Consider the following 15,995-nt stretch of genomic DNA (forward strand, 5'->3'; position numbering starts at 1 on the left):
GGTTAGAACTTCTCTTTGGAAAGGCAACCTAATCCAACAGCTATGGACTCCTTGCTGGAGAATTTGGTCCCTAAAGCAGAGAACAGCGGCCATCTTCCTCAGGTTAGCTGTGCCTTCTTGCAAGCCCCTCACATGTGGCTTATGGACTGTTGACCCTCCCTCACAGGGAAGATGTGAGGAGTGCCCTGGGCCTCCCTGGCCTTCTGCAGGTATTTCCTCCCTAACTGGAGATGGTCTCGGTGCCCTCGGCAGCTGCTAAGGTATTAAAGGCTGGGGGAATTAACTGATCGGGGCTCCACCTCTGCAGCTGTTGGGAGCCATTATCCATGCTGGGTGTAGACTTTACAGTGTGGCTATTTTTAGGGTCACATACATTGCCAGGACCCACCACTCACTCTGTAAGGTGCCCAGTAAATTCATTGGTTGGCTAGAATGAACTCCACTGAGACCTTATGAGAAAGGGACAGATGTTGCTTGTATCTCCACTGGGAACTGCATTCATCTGCCCATCCTGGAGCGGCACAGCACTGGTAGGCGCTTTCATCACCATTGCCCACCACATACAGCCTGGGATCTCAGGAATAAGGCTCCGACAGACCAGTAGTGCATCAAACCAGTTTCCCAGCTCCCCTTCCTTCCTTATCCCATTAGGTCTCAGCCCTGCTGCGTAATTAGGTAGTAACATCACCACTAGCTGCCTCCAATCCGTGTGCTATTGGGGGAGTGAGGGGGGGTTGGTTACTGTCCCCCTGTCTGGCATGGCTCAGAACCTGGCATTTAGAAGGCAATCTGTGTTTTCAGCCAACTGACTGGCTGGCTCCAATCATCTTCACGGTATGACTGGACTGGATCCTAAGGACTGTGGCATTTTATAGTGTAAGTACCCCAATGCCTTCCCTTCCCACCAGAGAACAAACAAGTACTTACCTGGATGTTCATGAAATAATTTCTGTCCAGTACATGCTGTGGTCAGAGGAGCATGGCCTAGAGCTAGAGGTGATGGCTCAGCAGTAGAAAGCATTTCTGGAACCCCCAAGCAAAAGGTCAGTATGGGCTCAGTGCTAACATGGGTGCCTAGCCCAAGGTTCCCCCTCCAAGGCTACAAAATAAAGACAGCACCCTTGCTTGGATGTGACTTGTACAGGGAACACCAAAGTCCCCAAGGGCAGTGTTGTCCCACTGCTCAGACAACCCTGTGTTCCCTGGTCATTCCCACAGTGGACAGTTTTGGGTTGCTGGAAGCTACAAAGGGGAAGTCAGCACCGAGACCCTGAGGTGCCAGGTCACTCACACTGCATTACACAAGTCTTCTAGCAGAACCTGCTGCCTGAGGCACTACTGTGTGACAGGCCAACTGAGCCATCATCCCACTTCTTCTCACCACTCCTCCCCTATACATGACAACAGAGCAAATGACAAACACCACAATACAAGAAAATGGTTTTATTCTAATTTTCAGTTCCAGACAGCTCACAAATACACTGCCTCTGATGATACACGGAGTATATGCAGATATACTCTGACAACTTCAGCTAAGAAAGCAGCTGACACTCATGACACAGGTGGGGAGGAGACAACCTCTGAGGTTTCTCTACATGAACTATTCTGTTAATGTCACTTTTAAAAAATTGCAGACTACACAATATGCGTGGGCAGAAAGCCAGCTGAGTGCGTCTCCTGACACTAAAGTGTAATAAACAGCAAACAGCCAACATTTACATGATTCACACCAAAATGATGACACCCAAAAACATGTTCCTTTTAAAGGACAGATTTATCAATAAAATATTATATTTCTTTAATACTCTGCCTGATGCTTCATTTGCTGTGGGGAAGTTAAAGGTGAGTCTAGTCATTGGCTTCAGGGAAGGGCCTTTCCCATTAGCTTTTATTAATGAAAGAGTCACAACTAGGTCATAAATAAAGAGGCAAATGATTAATCCCACAATTGAGATTTAGGAGGAAAAGTTGTGAAAATTAGTTTGATGCACAACCAAGTTTTACAGGACTGACAGCAACTGCTCTCTGCTCTCCCCTGTGTCCCGCCCACTCTGAAAAAGCAGCAAGCTGCTAGTGATGGGAGATGTCATAAGCTCTACTCGGGAGCTTATCTTTCCAAGACGGGGAAAAAGATTCAACAAAATGGTGGGCTAGCACAGACCCTAAGGCATCTGAAGCCAGAGCAACTGTGCTGTAAAATGGCTCCAACAACAGGCAGGTTGGTGGAGCCTGCGCCTGCCTCCGCCTGCAGTCTGTCTCCCTCATTAGTGTACCTACCTCAGTCCCAGCGCAGGGAAACAAGGCTTATGTTCTTGAACTCCCAGAAAAACCCCTAGAAATAAAGCTGCTCACTTCTGATCTGTTCAAGGCCGCTGTTTTCTAACCCCCATTTCGCCATTAGAAAGACACCAACTGTAATGGCAGAGGTAACCTGGGGCATCAAGAGGGCCACATGCCTGTGTTGACAGGCCATTAAGACTCTGAAGTGTAGCTTTCTAGAAACCAATACCATGTGCTAGACCATTTCTCCCCCAATATAAAACCCTAGGCTTCTGACTCAAAAGGCTCAGCAGCGAGGGGACCATGTTGCCATGTCCAGTCTGCTCAGTGCTGTTCCTCCATGCCCAGGAAGCCGATGTTCACACGCTGGCTGCTCTGGCCCTCTGCCCTCCAACTTGCTCATGAACCACCTATGCAACTTTCATTTCCACTATTTCAAATCCACACCAGCAATACATCATCTTCCTAGACACCACACCCACCTCCAACACAGAATGCCCTCTCCTGAGACCCTGCAACCACCACCTACCATACTGAACAGATCCAGGAGACCTAGGGACTCTTTAAGAATCTGTTTCCCTATTGGGGTGACAGCTGGTTGGCTTCTGGGAGGGGAAACTGAAGGAAAACACTTGCTGTCCTGAACACAGTGGACCAAGAACAGGTCTTTCTGCTCCTGGCAGGCAGAAATGTTAACTCAGGAGATCAGCTGCTCAGCTAGCCTCTGTGTGCTGGCGACAGAGTTAGTCCCCAAAGTCCAGAGTCTAAACATTACCACCAACCCCAACACGGTTCATTGTAATGATGTGCTAAATAAAAAGAAGAGGATTTAGGATCCTGGCTGAAAATGCTGTTTGTTCCAGGCTTGCCAAGAAGACTGGAGTCTCTAAGTTCCTGATAAGGGAACACTGCCAGGCCATGCTGTGCTCTGAGCAATTCTGAGTTCAGTGGAAAAGGGGCAAGGATCAACACACATGCTAAGAAGATGGTGGGGCCCTGTACTCCCCAACTACCTCAGACTGACAGGGAGTGGGAGGCCTCAGAAAGGAGCGACTGCAGGACAGAGTCCAATCCTTCCTTTCAGGAACTAAAAGCAAGAATAATGCAAGCGGAGACCGTGCCATTATTTGGTCATGAGCGTCAATCCGGAAGCTCCTGAAACACGCTCTCAAGGGAGTGGGGCAGAGGGGCATCTCTGGAGAAGGCACTTACGGCAGAACATTAGCAAATCCTGCTGCCTGGTTAGAGAAGAGGCTAACTGGACCTGACAGGTGGCCTGGCCAGGACCCCCACTCTTCTCACTCAGCCAAGGCCCAAGAAGCATCACCTTCACCCATCTATGGTGCTTAAGAAATGAGCTCCCATGCGTCCTCCACACTACCACACCCAGTCTTCAGGTAAGGATGATGCAGCACACATGTGGTGCCAGAAAAATAGGCTCAGAAGCTTCTAGAAGGTCTGCTATCCATTTCCCATCTGACAGTTTACACCAGCTACTATAAGCAGTCTTAGCTCTTGCTAACTGCAGCCACTTGCTTCCCCGGCACAGGCTGAGGCTTTCTGACAGACTGGTAGTCCAAGAGCATGGCACCTCCACTTTACACCTCAGGCTGAGCCTGATTCCCTCACAGGCAGCCGAGGAAGAAATCATGGTCATTCTAGGTCTGAGTCTGAAGAAGGCCTGGTCACCTCTGCATTTGTGCCCTAGGGAACACATAAGGGCCCAGCCACCCTACTGGTGAGGCTACAGACACCCAGGAGAAGAAACCTGGAAGACAACACATTGAGACAGAAGCCCAGTGTCTCAGCCATGCTGCCAACTTCCCAAGTGACCACCACAGGACAGTGGGGCTCATGCAATCCAGACCAGACTGAAGAATGGGGTGGGGTGGTGTCAATCAGGAACAAGTGAGGACCAATGCCGCTCACCCAGGGGTCTTACTAATATAAGATGGTGACTCCAGTGCAAAGACAACACGGTCACTTTTCCCAGAACAGCTTCTCTCTCTACACCTGAAGCCAAGGAGTCATCTTCAGAGGAAAGACTTCTTATATGGCAATTCCCACAGCCTTCCAGCCATGACTTTCTACCCCTTGACCCTCTCATACAATGGGTGAATGATCATTTCACTAAAGAAGCCACCAAAGTGAACTGTCTTCGACTGGGTCAGTCTGTGTTGAATGTGCCCCAACATGCATCTGCAGAGAGCACAAAGAATCCCCAATGCCATGGTGTGGACAGACGGGACCCTAAGGGATGGCTGGGTCTTGAGGGTGTGTCATCACAGATTTGCTGTAAAAGTGAAGCCTGCCTTTGTGCCTTCCCAGCCAGATGGCCCTCGCCAGGTGCAACCCTACAGCCTGGTCTCCAGACCCCTGGAGCTAAATAGTAAGTCCCTGTGATGACTGTGAACCTCAGCAACCACTGGCCAGTGCATCGGGAGCCCCGTGCAGCGCAGGAAGATGAGCAGTGCTTTACAAACTGCTGGCTTTTCGAGGAGGCTGCTCCTGAATTTCCCCCAATCCTTTCTTCTTACAAGGGGCCCATGATTCCCCAAAGAGAGAGGAAGAAAAAAAATCAGATCTGCTAAGGTCAAAAAAAGAAACAAAGAAAATCCTGCCCATAACTAGAATTTGAGTCCCATAATATATAAAATACAGAGCACAATTTAGCTGCTTCCACAACTCAAAACCAATTCTATGAAAATAGCATTGTCGACAACGTAGAGCAGTTTCTCCTTAGCTGAGGAGAATAGGTGCCAATTAGACACATGCTCTTCAAATGGTTCCAAACTTCGCTTCTCGGGGGGCAGTCAGTCAACCCCGGCGAGCTTCTGAACACGTGGGTCTTGGAAACGTTCTGTCTATCCTTGACATTTTTGGGGAAGGGGTGAAAGTTCGCATCTGAAGAAGAAAGAAGTTACAACTTTTAGGGAGCACACATATAAAAGCATATCACACACTCATGCTGGACAAATGCTCTCTGCTGAACTACATTGTCACTGGCAGAAATTTCAACATGTGATACCATACTGTATATTTCTAACTTACTACAAAAGCCTGCAACATGTATGTGGGCCTATCATATGACTTCCAGGGAGGCACTGCACAAAGAAATGACCCAATCAAAAGTCAGGGGAGTCCAGGACCCCATGCCCTCAGAGGCATCCCTGCTCCTGATGCCAACAGCTCCCAGACAGCAGGGCATGTGCCACCCAAGTCCAGTTCTCTCTGCGGCACAGTGATGGCTGTGCCTCATCCTGTCAACTGCTCTAAGTGCCAGCCCCACCCCTAGCCACAGTTATCTGATTTTAATGCTCAATGAACTGTAAACCAAACCCATCGTGGAGAGGGACAAGGCAAGAAAAGAGGCTGGTTTGCAAAGCTCAATCACAGTACATCTTGCTCTGCATACACTAATCATCTGTCGGTCCAGACGTGCTGTGAATCACAGTCCCACAGAAAACCCTGGCGTGTAAGTACCTGTGTGCTGCCACCTGTGGGGTTCATCTGAAACTCCTCTGCTGCTGCATGAGGCCCACATTCTCGTAGACTCGAGCACTGTCCTCCCTCATTCTGCACACAGAGAAGAAAGACATTTACCTCAACTGACATGCCTCATCTGGCCCAGCTATGCTAAGAGTCCCTTCTCACCCAAGAGCTGACTCTCAAAACAGACATCACACACATATCATTACGAAACTGGAAAAGCAGCAGAGGCCTTGAGCCCTGTGCCTTCTGGAGTGTGGACAGAGGGCAAAGGACAAGTTGGGTCATGTACACACAGACAGGAACTGTGGCCATTTCCAACAGGGGCATCAGAACAGGCGAGGGCTCCAGTCACCTTCAGTGCCTTGGACAAAGAACTAAAGCATCTGAGGGTGGGCCCAGCTTCCTGTTAAGACGGTATCAGAGCTCTGAGCAGCCCCAGGGCCTGGGATCTGAGGACAACACAGGGTGTGGCAGAGTGGCTTGTCAGTCACAGGTGAACCTCCTAGGAAGGACATATACCCAGCAGCGTGAGAGAAGGGGGGTAGGCTCCCCAGCAAGTTAATGCAGCTAATGACTCGAAACACCAATGTCCCCAATCAGCCTGCTGGAGCAGAGGAAAGCAAGCAGAGGGAGGTGGCGAGGAGAACAGCCCTGCCACACAATTTCATTTCCATGTTTAACACAGAGAGAGTAAACACAGGCCTCTAGCGCTCTCAGAGCTGTGTAGAGCCAATATTAAAGTCAGTGGGGCTTAAAAAACCCACAGCGGAAACAAACAGGTGGGATTCCAGGGTAAAGAAAAAGTAAATGTTATGGCAGACAGCGCCGCTGTGGTATAGATTATGCAGCTGCTAGTCACATGGTGTGGTTTTCTTTAAACCAGAGCTGCCAGAGCCCTCTGGAAAGAACCAGTTTGTGACGACTCCACAGGCTGGACATTCCCTCCACATGTTACGTGTTGGGGTTTTCTTTCCCAGGCCATTGTATGTGAGGGGCAAATGGGTTATGGTGTGAGGGCCTTCGCAGACATCGAGCATTGGGGTGACAGAAGGAGCACAGTGAGTGAGAGAGGTTAACAGTACACTTAGTCCTAATCTTGCCAAACGGCCCTAAAACTGTCATTTAAGTTGCAGGGACCTAGGTCTCCTCGAATGTGCACATGGGTTCTACTGAGTACTGTCTTTCTTAGGAGTCTTCAGTGGTAGGCTACAGAGCACCAGCACAGAGGACTGGGGTGCTTCACCCCAAATGGCCTCAAGACATTTTGCTTTCAAGAAATTGTAAGCACCAGCCTGTGGCTCCAGGTTTAAGACTGTCTAACAGACACAGAGGTGCAGTCACACTGCTGGATACACTAAAACATCTGAGACCTACCTAAAACATCCAGAGCTGCTGGACACAAGTGAATCCTTGCAGTATTTGGAGTTAGTGAAAAAATAATGACAATCTGAGACTAATTTCCTTCTTTCATTCAAAGTTCAGTCTCCTACTTGGAGTCTGACACTGTCTGGGTCCTTCAGCGCTCTGCTTCTGAGTGTATCTCTAGTTCAACTCACATGCTGGGAATGTCACAGTAAAGTACTTTCCAAATTCCCTAACTATTAAGGTGATATCATGCTGAATGCCTCTGGCGCAAAATCTTGCCTGAGATTTGAGCGCTTCGTAAGTGGAATTCTCCAAGCTGCAAGGTCAGACATGACCGTGCTCTTATGGCTCTGGCTGCAGTTATGAGGCAAGCTGTCCTGCAGAGCTGAACCAATGTGCTTAACCACCACTGTGCAACAGCGGTTCCTTTATAACGAACTGTCCTCAGCACTGCTGGACACTGCCCTTCTGGTTTTGCTTGGTGTTTGGAAAGAGCTTGGAGCTTCCCCTTTGTGAGTGCTGACCGCCATGGAAAACAAGCTTCTCCTGTGTGTCCACAAGCCACCTATGGATTCTTTTACACCAGGCCTATTTGTAACTGCCTGTCATTTCCACTGGAATGACTGCCCCTTTGGAGTGGTTGCTTTTTAAATCAGAACTCCTTTAAAAAAGCAAAGCTAGGCCTGTGGGCTTTGGTTTTCTGACCCTTGGTTTAAAAACCCTGACTAGCAGATTACAGTCATGCCCATACATGAACAGAGAGTTTATTTATTCCTAGTTGTCAAAAAGTCACAACACATTGTATGGGACAGCACCGTCCATTGAAATAATGCCCCTACAAAAGAAAAATTATATTTGCCCCAGAGAACCCTGGCCTGACAGGCTTAGAGACCCCAGGATCCTGGAGAGCCCAGCACGTGTCTACTGATTGGGGGCCATGAAACTCTGTTTAGACACTGCCCACACAGTCCCTAGGGGGATCCCAGCCCCAATCACCCCCATGCACTATCAGTGCAGTGAGCAAGTGTGACAAGGAGGTTCTGCAAATGACTGCTGCTAAGCTTCTACGAGAGCTATGATGTCGCATCACTACTTACTCCGCACAGGGTGGTGTTGGGGTGCAAGGTGGCAGGGGACTCTGATCACCACTTGCCTGGTCCACCAGGGAATATTTAATATTGGTATATTCGTGTCCTTTCCTTTTGCTTTTCTGAAAGTTAAAAAAAAATACAGGTAAGTAGGACTGAGTTTGTTTTTTAGAATATAGAAAAACACTATTTTATCAAAAGAGAAGAGAAAGACAGATGGACAGGACAGACTCTTAAGAACACTAACATGCTGACCAAATTGCCAGGAGCTTGCCTGATCCTCCTTAGCCCAGTACCTGAGAGAGGAGTGCAGAACCCCCAGAGCTGAAGGGATGTAGGAAGTGCCCACTGAACCAGGCTAGAGGCCTTACTGCTTTTGCATGGAGCTCGAATCTCTGTATGCGTGTGCCTACTGTTCAGTAGATTAATAGGAAAGGAGTTCTAGAAGGAGTCACTCCAAGTAGAAATGCACGCAGTAATGGAAGGCACAATAATGCACTTTATTTATTTAGCAGTATTGGAATGGCACCTAGAGCTCTTGCACATGGCTGGGCGTGTGGCTGACCATTGGGGACACTCCCCCAACCCTACAACCAACCCCATATATAAACATCAGAAAAGATCACAGCACCTTAAAATGTTATTTTGAAGCCAGGCACATGTCTTTAATCCCAGCACTCGGGAGACAGAGGCAGGCAGATAGAATATCTGTGAGCTTGAGGCCAGCCTGGTCTACAGAGTAAGTTCCAAGACAGTTAAGGCTTCACAGAGAAACCCTATCTCAGGAAATCAAACAAACAAAAAAACTGAAATGTTATTTTTACTCTAATGAAATGGTGAGGCAAGGAAACCAACAAAGAAAATTCAACAGAAATGTAATCTCATCTCCTGATGTATTCATATGTGTGAGGGCTCACATATGCCACACGTGTAGAAAGCAGAAGACAGCCCTGTAGAGATGGCTCTCTCCATAATGGTAAGGACTGGGCTTGGTTCCTCAGGTTTGTACAGCAAGGGCTTTTACTCACTGCATCACCCCACTGGGCAGTTACCTTTTCTCACATTCCCTTGTGGACTGGCAGTTCTCAAAGTGGAATTCGTCAAAGGAACAGTGGATGTAACTGCATGTACCCTGGCACTGTTAGGAAGGAAGTTTGGCCACACTGCAAACTGACACACACCTAGGAGCCATCAGCTGCTAGTGGGGGCCAAACAGAGAATAATAATGGCTCAATAATAAGTGCTTCCTACCCGACCTACACAATGCTCTGGGCTCCATGCGTGGCACTGAAAAACAGAAAAGATGCTATTTGGTTCTCAACAGTGAAAGCAACACTAACTAGCTAGCCTTCGGTAAAAATAAAAAAGCATGTACTTGATGACCCTCTGTATCCGGGTCTCACTGGGAAATCCTTGCATGGAAATCTAAGAGCTGTACAGGTGGCTTGGGCATGATGCTCTTTGTAAATGTCCATCCGAGCAAAAGAACATGATATCTGCACATATTGAAACAGTACACAGCAGAGGAGAAGAGAACACTGCCTGCAAAGATTCATATAAAGAGCTAAGTGGAAAACACAAGCTAAGTGACAATAACACAGAAGGCTCCCACTGGCCAACATCTGAACTAGCAAACAATGGTCTGTGTGGTTCTCAGATGTCTGTGTTTCTGTTCCATTTATATATGGGTGTGTCTGTCTGTGTGCATGCTACTTATGATCAGGTGCCTCTGGAAGCCAGAAGAAGGAAGTAGATCTGCTGAAGCTGGAGTTATAGGCTGTTGCTATACCTGCCAACATGGGTGCTAATAACTGAACTCAGGAAATGTGGAAGAATGGCAAGGGTTCTTAATGGCTGAGCTCGCTCCAGCTCACAGACTTATATTTTAAACACAGGAAGTCACTCTGGGAACAAGAGATGTAGCCCAGTTGATAGCCTGCTTGCCTAGCTCACATGCCCCTGGGTTCCTTCCCCTGGGTTTCTCCTGTGGAACCACATGGAGACAGGAACTGAACTAGAGGCCAGGCAGGTCTACAGAGCTGTTCCAGGACAGCAGGGGCTATCCAGAAAAACAATGTCTCAAAAAACAAAAACAAAAACTGTTTCAGCAAGAAGCACTTTTATAAATAAAGACACTCATGACTGTCCCCTACACAGCTTTGTCCCTGCCCTCCCCTCTCCTTCTGTGTATTTCTTGCTTGCTTGCAAGTGTGTGTTTTCTTTCTGTCTTCGTCTCTCTCTCCCCTTCCTTTTCCACGGCGGTCCACCCAACTGTCACTTTGTTTTCATTTAACCTTCTCTAGCAAATTCTTTTACTCCCAAAGGGCTTAACTCATCCCAAGTCGGAAAATTACTACATTTCGAAATAATTCATTATTCTAAATGAGTTTTGTCCTGCTGCTTAATTTAAGAATCTGTTGGGCTTGGGCCGGAGCCACACTGCGGCAGTTAAGGGTGCAAAGTGTTCCTACAAAGGGAAGCTCAGTTCCCAGCAACAATGTTGGAGAGTGTGCATCCTGGTTCAAGGGGTCCACTGCCCTCCTTGTGGAATCTGTGTGCACTTGACTCACAAGTATACCTACACATGGGCACAGGCTCATGCACATTTAAAATTAAATTTAAAAATGGGGGGGGGGTGATACTTTTTGTGTGTAGTGGTGGTTTCCTTTTTCATTGTTGTTTGGGCAACAGGGTCTTACATAGTTAACACTGACCTGGAACTCAATACATAGCCAAAGATAACTTTGAATTTCTGATCTACCTGTCTGTGCCTCTCAAGAGCTGAGACTGCAGGCACGCACCACCACTTCAGGTTACATGGTACTGTGGATCCAAACCATGGTTTTTGTGTGCTAGGCAGGAACCCTACCAACTGAGCTATATCCCTAGCCCAAATCATATATATACAGAAAAGTATGTTTATTTTTGAAGCAGGGTCTTACTATGTGGCCCTTGGCCCTCTGGTACTCAAGGCCAATGGTACAGTTCTTTCTATTCTTCCAGGCCAAGCAGAGTGGTGCACACCTTTGAGCCCAGCACTTGGGAGGCAGAGGCAGGAGCATCTCTGAGTTCAAGGCCAGCCTGGTACACATATTGAGTTTCAGGCTAGCCACAGCTACAAAGATTATCTTAAAAAAAAAAAACTGTTAAGAGATAGTCTGCCACACTGTGACATGCACTGAGTCCCCTCTACCAGGTTCACTGGAAGGCAATAGTCATAAATAAAAAGGACAAACATGGTTAGTGTTTAGACACCACCCATCTGCTGCAGCACAATGGGGCTCGGGAGAGGAATAGGCGAAGCTCCCCAAAAGAACAGCTCTCCTCATCTCCCTCAGCTCAGCACATCTAATTAACTCAGCTTTGTGTCTGTTATGAATAGCCTCACATGGAAAGGCTCCAAATGCACACTCTTCATTATGCACAGCTTATTAAAATTGAAATTCACTGTTTCAATGCAGCTAAATTAGTAGCTCAAACTGCCATGCTCTATTAAGAAGAAGGCATTCATTTTATAAGACGGAATCAGGATAGACCAGCCTAGATCAAAGCTGAAGCAGGCTGGAAACTGCAGCCCTGAGTTCTAAGCCTGGCATGTCAAAGTCACTTCCTTTCTGTGTGGCAGAGCCTTGACTGTCAGCTTATGATGATGGCAACACACTGCCCTGAGCTAGGCAGCAGAAGATGATGACTAAGCTTCCAGCGAGGCCAGCTGGGGTGGGAATCTGTTAACCTTATCCCGGTAAAGAGAGCCCATGCTCCAGCTCTAAGACAGCAAATCCAGGTGGCCTGCAAGGAACTGAGCCCATTGTCATCTCCTCATTCCATACCTGTTCCTCCTCAATCCTGCGCTGCAGCGTCTCAATGTAATGCTGGACGGCCATGTAGATGAACCGGTACTGTGCTTCTGTTTGGACCATCCCTGACCTCTGGGACCGCACCATCTGAATGGTTTTAGGAACGTCGATGTCACAGTCCACACCTGCAAAGCACAGACCCTAAAGCTGCAGGGTGAGCTGCAGGGTGAGCTGCTTGGCTTTCCACACCACTTTCCACAGTGGATAGGGACTCAGGGCTGGTACCTTCCCATAGCACTAACCATGGGGGCTGCAGGGCAGGACTCCTGAGCCAATGCTCAGAACAATGGCAGGAGCTGCCAGGACAAAGTGCTGGAATCAGAAGCCCCTCACTTCCTGAGAATGCCACACCACACCACAGGCAAGGAATGAGTGGCTGGAGGGGCCTTGTAACATGGGTAACAGAAAGCATGGTGATAGGATGAGAGCTCTAAGACATTGCTATATAGCCACAGCTGAACAGGAGAACTCATTGAAAGTGAAGCTCATCCAGATTTCCATGACTCTTTCTCCTGCTAATTCTCTCTCCCTGGCTATTTTCCCTGGCACTCTCCTTTCACAAACTGAAAACAGGAACTGTAGCCTTTTGCCCTCCAAAGGACCTACCTTTCTCTCGAATGATGTCAATAAGGATATCAATCACAATGAATGTTCCTGTCCGGCCAATTCCAGCACTGTAAGTAGAAGAGTAAATAGCAGGGGCGCTGAAGTAAGGGGATTTCACATTCAGAATCAAGCTACTACTCTCCACAGACTCTGCTCTGCATGTCTAGAAGATGCTGGTCACAGATGCACACCAGCTTCCCCTGTTCCATCCCTAGAGTGTCAGGACCCTATGTTCCTGGCTCGGGCCTCTGGGTATCCTTGTTTCCTCATCTGTGAAGTGGGGAGGTGACAATACCTCTGGATGGTTTGCCATGAGGTTCACAGTACTAGGCCTGGAGGCTCTGAACAACACATGGCATCTTTTTTCTACTCCCAAGTTTCATATGCCTGTTCTTGAAAACAATTGGCCAAATTATGGCTCTTCTTGGCATAGAAACTTGTACAGAGGCTGTGGCTTCCTGTCTTAAAGACCACAAGAGACAGTCAAAGGAAAAAAATGTGTGTTCATTTCTTTCCTAAAGAGCCACCTACCTGAAAAACCTACATCAATGGTGGTTTAAAAACAAAAACAAGCAAAAAAAAAAAAACTGAACAGGCCAGCCATGGTGGTATCGGTCTGTTACCCCAGCAATCCAAAGGCAGAGGGCAGGGGGATCACTGCAAGTTTGAAGCTAACCTGGACTACTGAGATCCTATCTCAAAATAACAATAACATTAACACACACAAACACACACACACACACACACACACACACAAAACACTGAACAATGAAAGCTTCACTCATTTCTACCTTGGCTCAGCATATGAATGAGCCTTTAGGAAACTAAATATCCCTATTATAACCAGGCAGCCCAGTCTAGGGTACCAAAAGCCCATATACCTTGCTGTGGTGACCCTGGAGCAGTCTCCACAAAGGGCCATGTTAGAAGAGACTGGCCTCTGAATGAGTGGTATGCGGAGTGCTAGGAACAGTGTCACATCTCCACAGACAACAAGAGACTCCTGAGCCCCTAAGTTTAAAAGAAACTATTAAAAGAAATCAAGCTGAGCTGTCACCTGCAGTGAACCACGACAGGGCCTGCATCCATGATGCTCTCCTGCTTGTGGTGGACCTCCTCCAGGAAGTCCAGCACACCTCCAGGGTCACTGGGCACGCCATGGTCCGGCCAGGTCCGAAAGTGGTACTGCCAGACGGTTCTCTCTGTGTTTCCCTGGAGTAAAGCCAAGAAAAGCCAGAACAGAATTAAATAAACCAAGGGCTAAGGAATTATGATGGCTGAGCCTTCCTAGCATCTTTAAGAATGAAAAGCCCAGAATCTCCACATACGCCATTCTCTGGCTCCCAAGAGTATTTCTCTGAGAGCCAATGGGCCAGCCTGGAGGTAGCACCTGCCTGTCAAATGATCTAAGACATCTAGCTTGGCAATTTGTTCTTCTGGCTAAATGTAGCCAAAGCATAGCCCTGAGTCATCAAATCAGGCCATGTTCCCTGTTTTTTCTCAGTCAGGTGGCACTCAACTCCAGAGGCCACTGAGGTCCCTAAGGATTGCAGCCTGTCTTCCCAACTAGCAGTTTGGCAAACTCTAGCCTCCCCTTAAGCATTTGTTCCACTCTATTCTTAGATGCTCACCCTTACAGCCTCAGATAGGCACCCATTACAGCACTGTCAGAGCCAGAAGATAGGCTTTGTGAATTAGATGGTGAGACTTGGGCTCAAATCCCAGGCAGCCCCTTACTATAGAGTCACCGTTGTATAACTCAAACCCTCACATCCATTTGCTAAGAAATCTTTCTCACACAGAAGAACAGAAGAGTTGAACAAAGGGCCTCTCCCAGAAAACAGGAAGTAACTGGGGATTGAGAACATCCTGGCTGTTCTGAATGACAATGACCAGGGACCAACAGAGGCACCAGGTCCACTGCCATCTTAGAAGCTAAAAGCTGGCCCAGAATCGCCACCAGTGATTTCCCATGGAGACAAGCCAGGAAAAGGGAAGGGAAAGAAGGAGGGCAAGAAAGAAGAAAGGAAGAGCGGGAGGAAAGACAGACTGTATGAAGGGGACAGGAAGAGAAAGACAGGAGGACAGGAGGAGGGGAGGCTTCAATATCGACCAATACTGGTGAACTTTCTTACATCCAAGGGCTCCTGCCATAATCACAAACTCCCGTGTATGCTAAATGCATTTAATTTGCTGATGTCATGGAAAACTAGCCTTGTCACTACTAAGTGACCTGAAACTCAGGCAGTTTCGTGGGTCATACACAGGCAAGCAAGAGAAATAGAGCATGCACAGCCTCACTGCATAGCAACACCCCTTCTTAGCCAGGGCATCTCTATACATCAGTGCTATACAATAGGTGTTCTGTCATAGCAAGATAGGAGCCAGAGGTCCATGACAACCTCTATGCCAGAATAAAAGTGCAAGTGCATCACCATCTCCCTCACTTCTCTCTCAAAAATATCCCGGTAAGCAAGATGGAACAAGACCTGTGGCATCATCCCCATACAGAGACAAGCCACACAGCACCATTACACCTTTCAAAGGAAAGAATGGGGGTTGTTGAGCAAGACAAGAGCTTCTCACTAGCACCAAAAGAAACTGCCTGCTACTCAGCAACACTGACGAGCCTGGCAGTTCATCATGAAATGTCACAAGAGGGTTGGCAAGGCAGCACAGTTGGTAAAAAAACACCTGCCACCAAACCTGACGAACCAAACTCCTCAGAAACTTCATGGTAGAAGAAGAGAACCAACTCTTGATAGCTGTTTTCTGACCTCTCTACACAAGTGTGCCACAATGAACACACCTCCAATGGCTTGTACACACCTCTCAGAGAGCACAAGAAACAGATCACTTTCTGCTCACCATCAGTCCTAGACTTTGCTCCTCCTGCACTCCCAGCACCACATGGAAACAACCTGTTGTGGCCTGGAACCAGCCCACCTACAAAACAGTGGGTCACACCCTCTGTTGAGCCTCCCTGATACCTGCACTTCCATGGCTCAAAGGCATTTATTTCTACAGGCTGGCTGCTGCTCCTCCCGCAGTCCACCCTCCAAATCCAGGGGCTGCAGGTCATCCTGTGCTTACCACCAACCAACCCATCGCTTTCCTCTACAAGGATCCTAGGCCAGCCTCTGCTGTCTGGCTCCCCTGCCACCACCCCAGCTAAGCCCCACCATCTCAGCTCTCCATCCTAGGCAGCAGCCTCCAATTGGTCCTAAGATCTACCTGCAATGGCCTCATCTCCTCCAATTCTCTAGGGAAGAAAGTGAGTGCTCAGCTCCAGCTGTGGCTGCCAACA

General features: G+C 48.0%; 1 protein-coding gene across 2 annotated transcripts in view; it reads right to left on the reverse strand.

Moving 5' to 3' along the window:
• Positions 1-1,428: 1,428 nt before the first annotated feature.
• Positions 1,429-15,995, reverse strand: part of Ptpn11 (protein tyrosine phosphatase non-receptor type 11) — a 58,334-nt gene continuing 43,767 nt past the window's right edge. Inside the window, exons 11-16 of one of the 2 annotated variants that reach the window (XM_055605828.1) lie at positions 13,746-13,900; positions 12,689-12,756; positions 12,056-12,207; positions 8,235-8,347; positions 5,764-5,856; positions 1,429-5,184 (exon numbers count right to left, since the gene is read on the reverse strand). In XM_055605828.1, the coding sequence (XP_055461803.1) occupies positions 5,787-5,856; positions 8,235-8,347; positions 12,056-12,207; positions 12,689-12,756; positions 13,746-13,900 (558 nt within the window). In that variant the 3' untranslated portion in view covers positions 1,429-5,184; positions 5,764-5,786. Of the gene's footprint in view, positions 5,185-5,763; positions 5,857-8,234; positions 8,348-12,055; positions 12,208-12,688; positions 12,757-13,745; positions 13,912-15,995 lie in introns of both variants that reach the window. The other variant, XM_055605827.1, reaches the window with a different exon arrangement.

Source organism: Psammomys obesus, unplaced genomic scaffold (assembly GCF_907164565.1).
Source record: "Psammomys obesus unplaced genomic scaffold, mPsaObe1.curated_primary_1811, whole genome shotgun sequence".
Classification (NCBI taxonomy): Eukaryota; Metazoa; Chordata; class Mammalia; order Rodentia; family Muridae; genus Psammomys; species Psammomys obesus.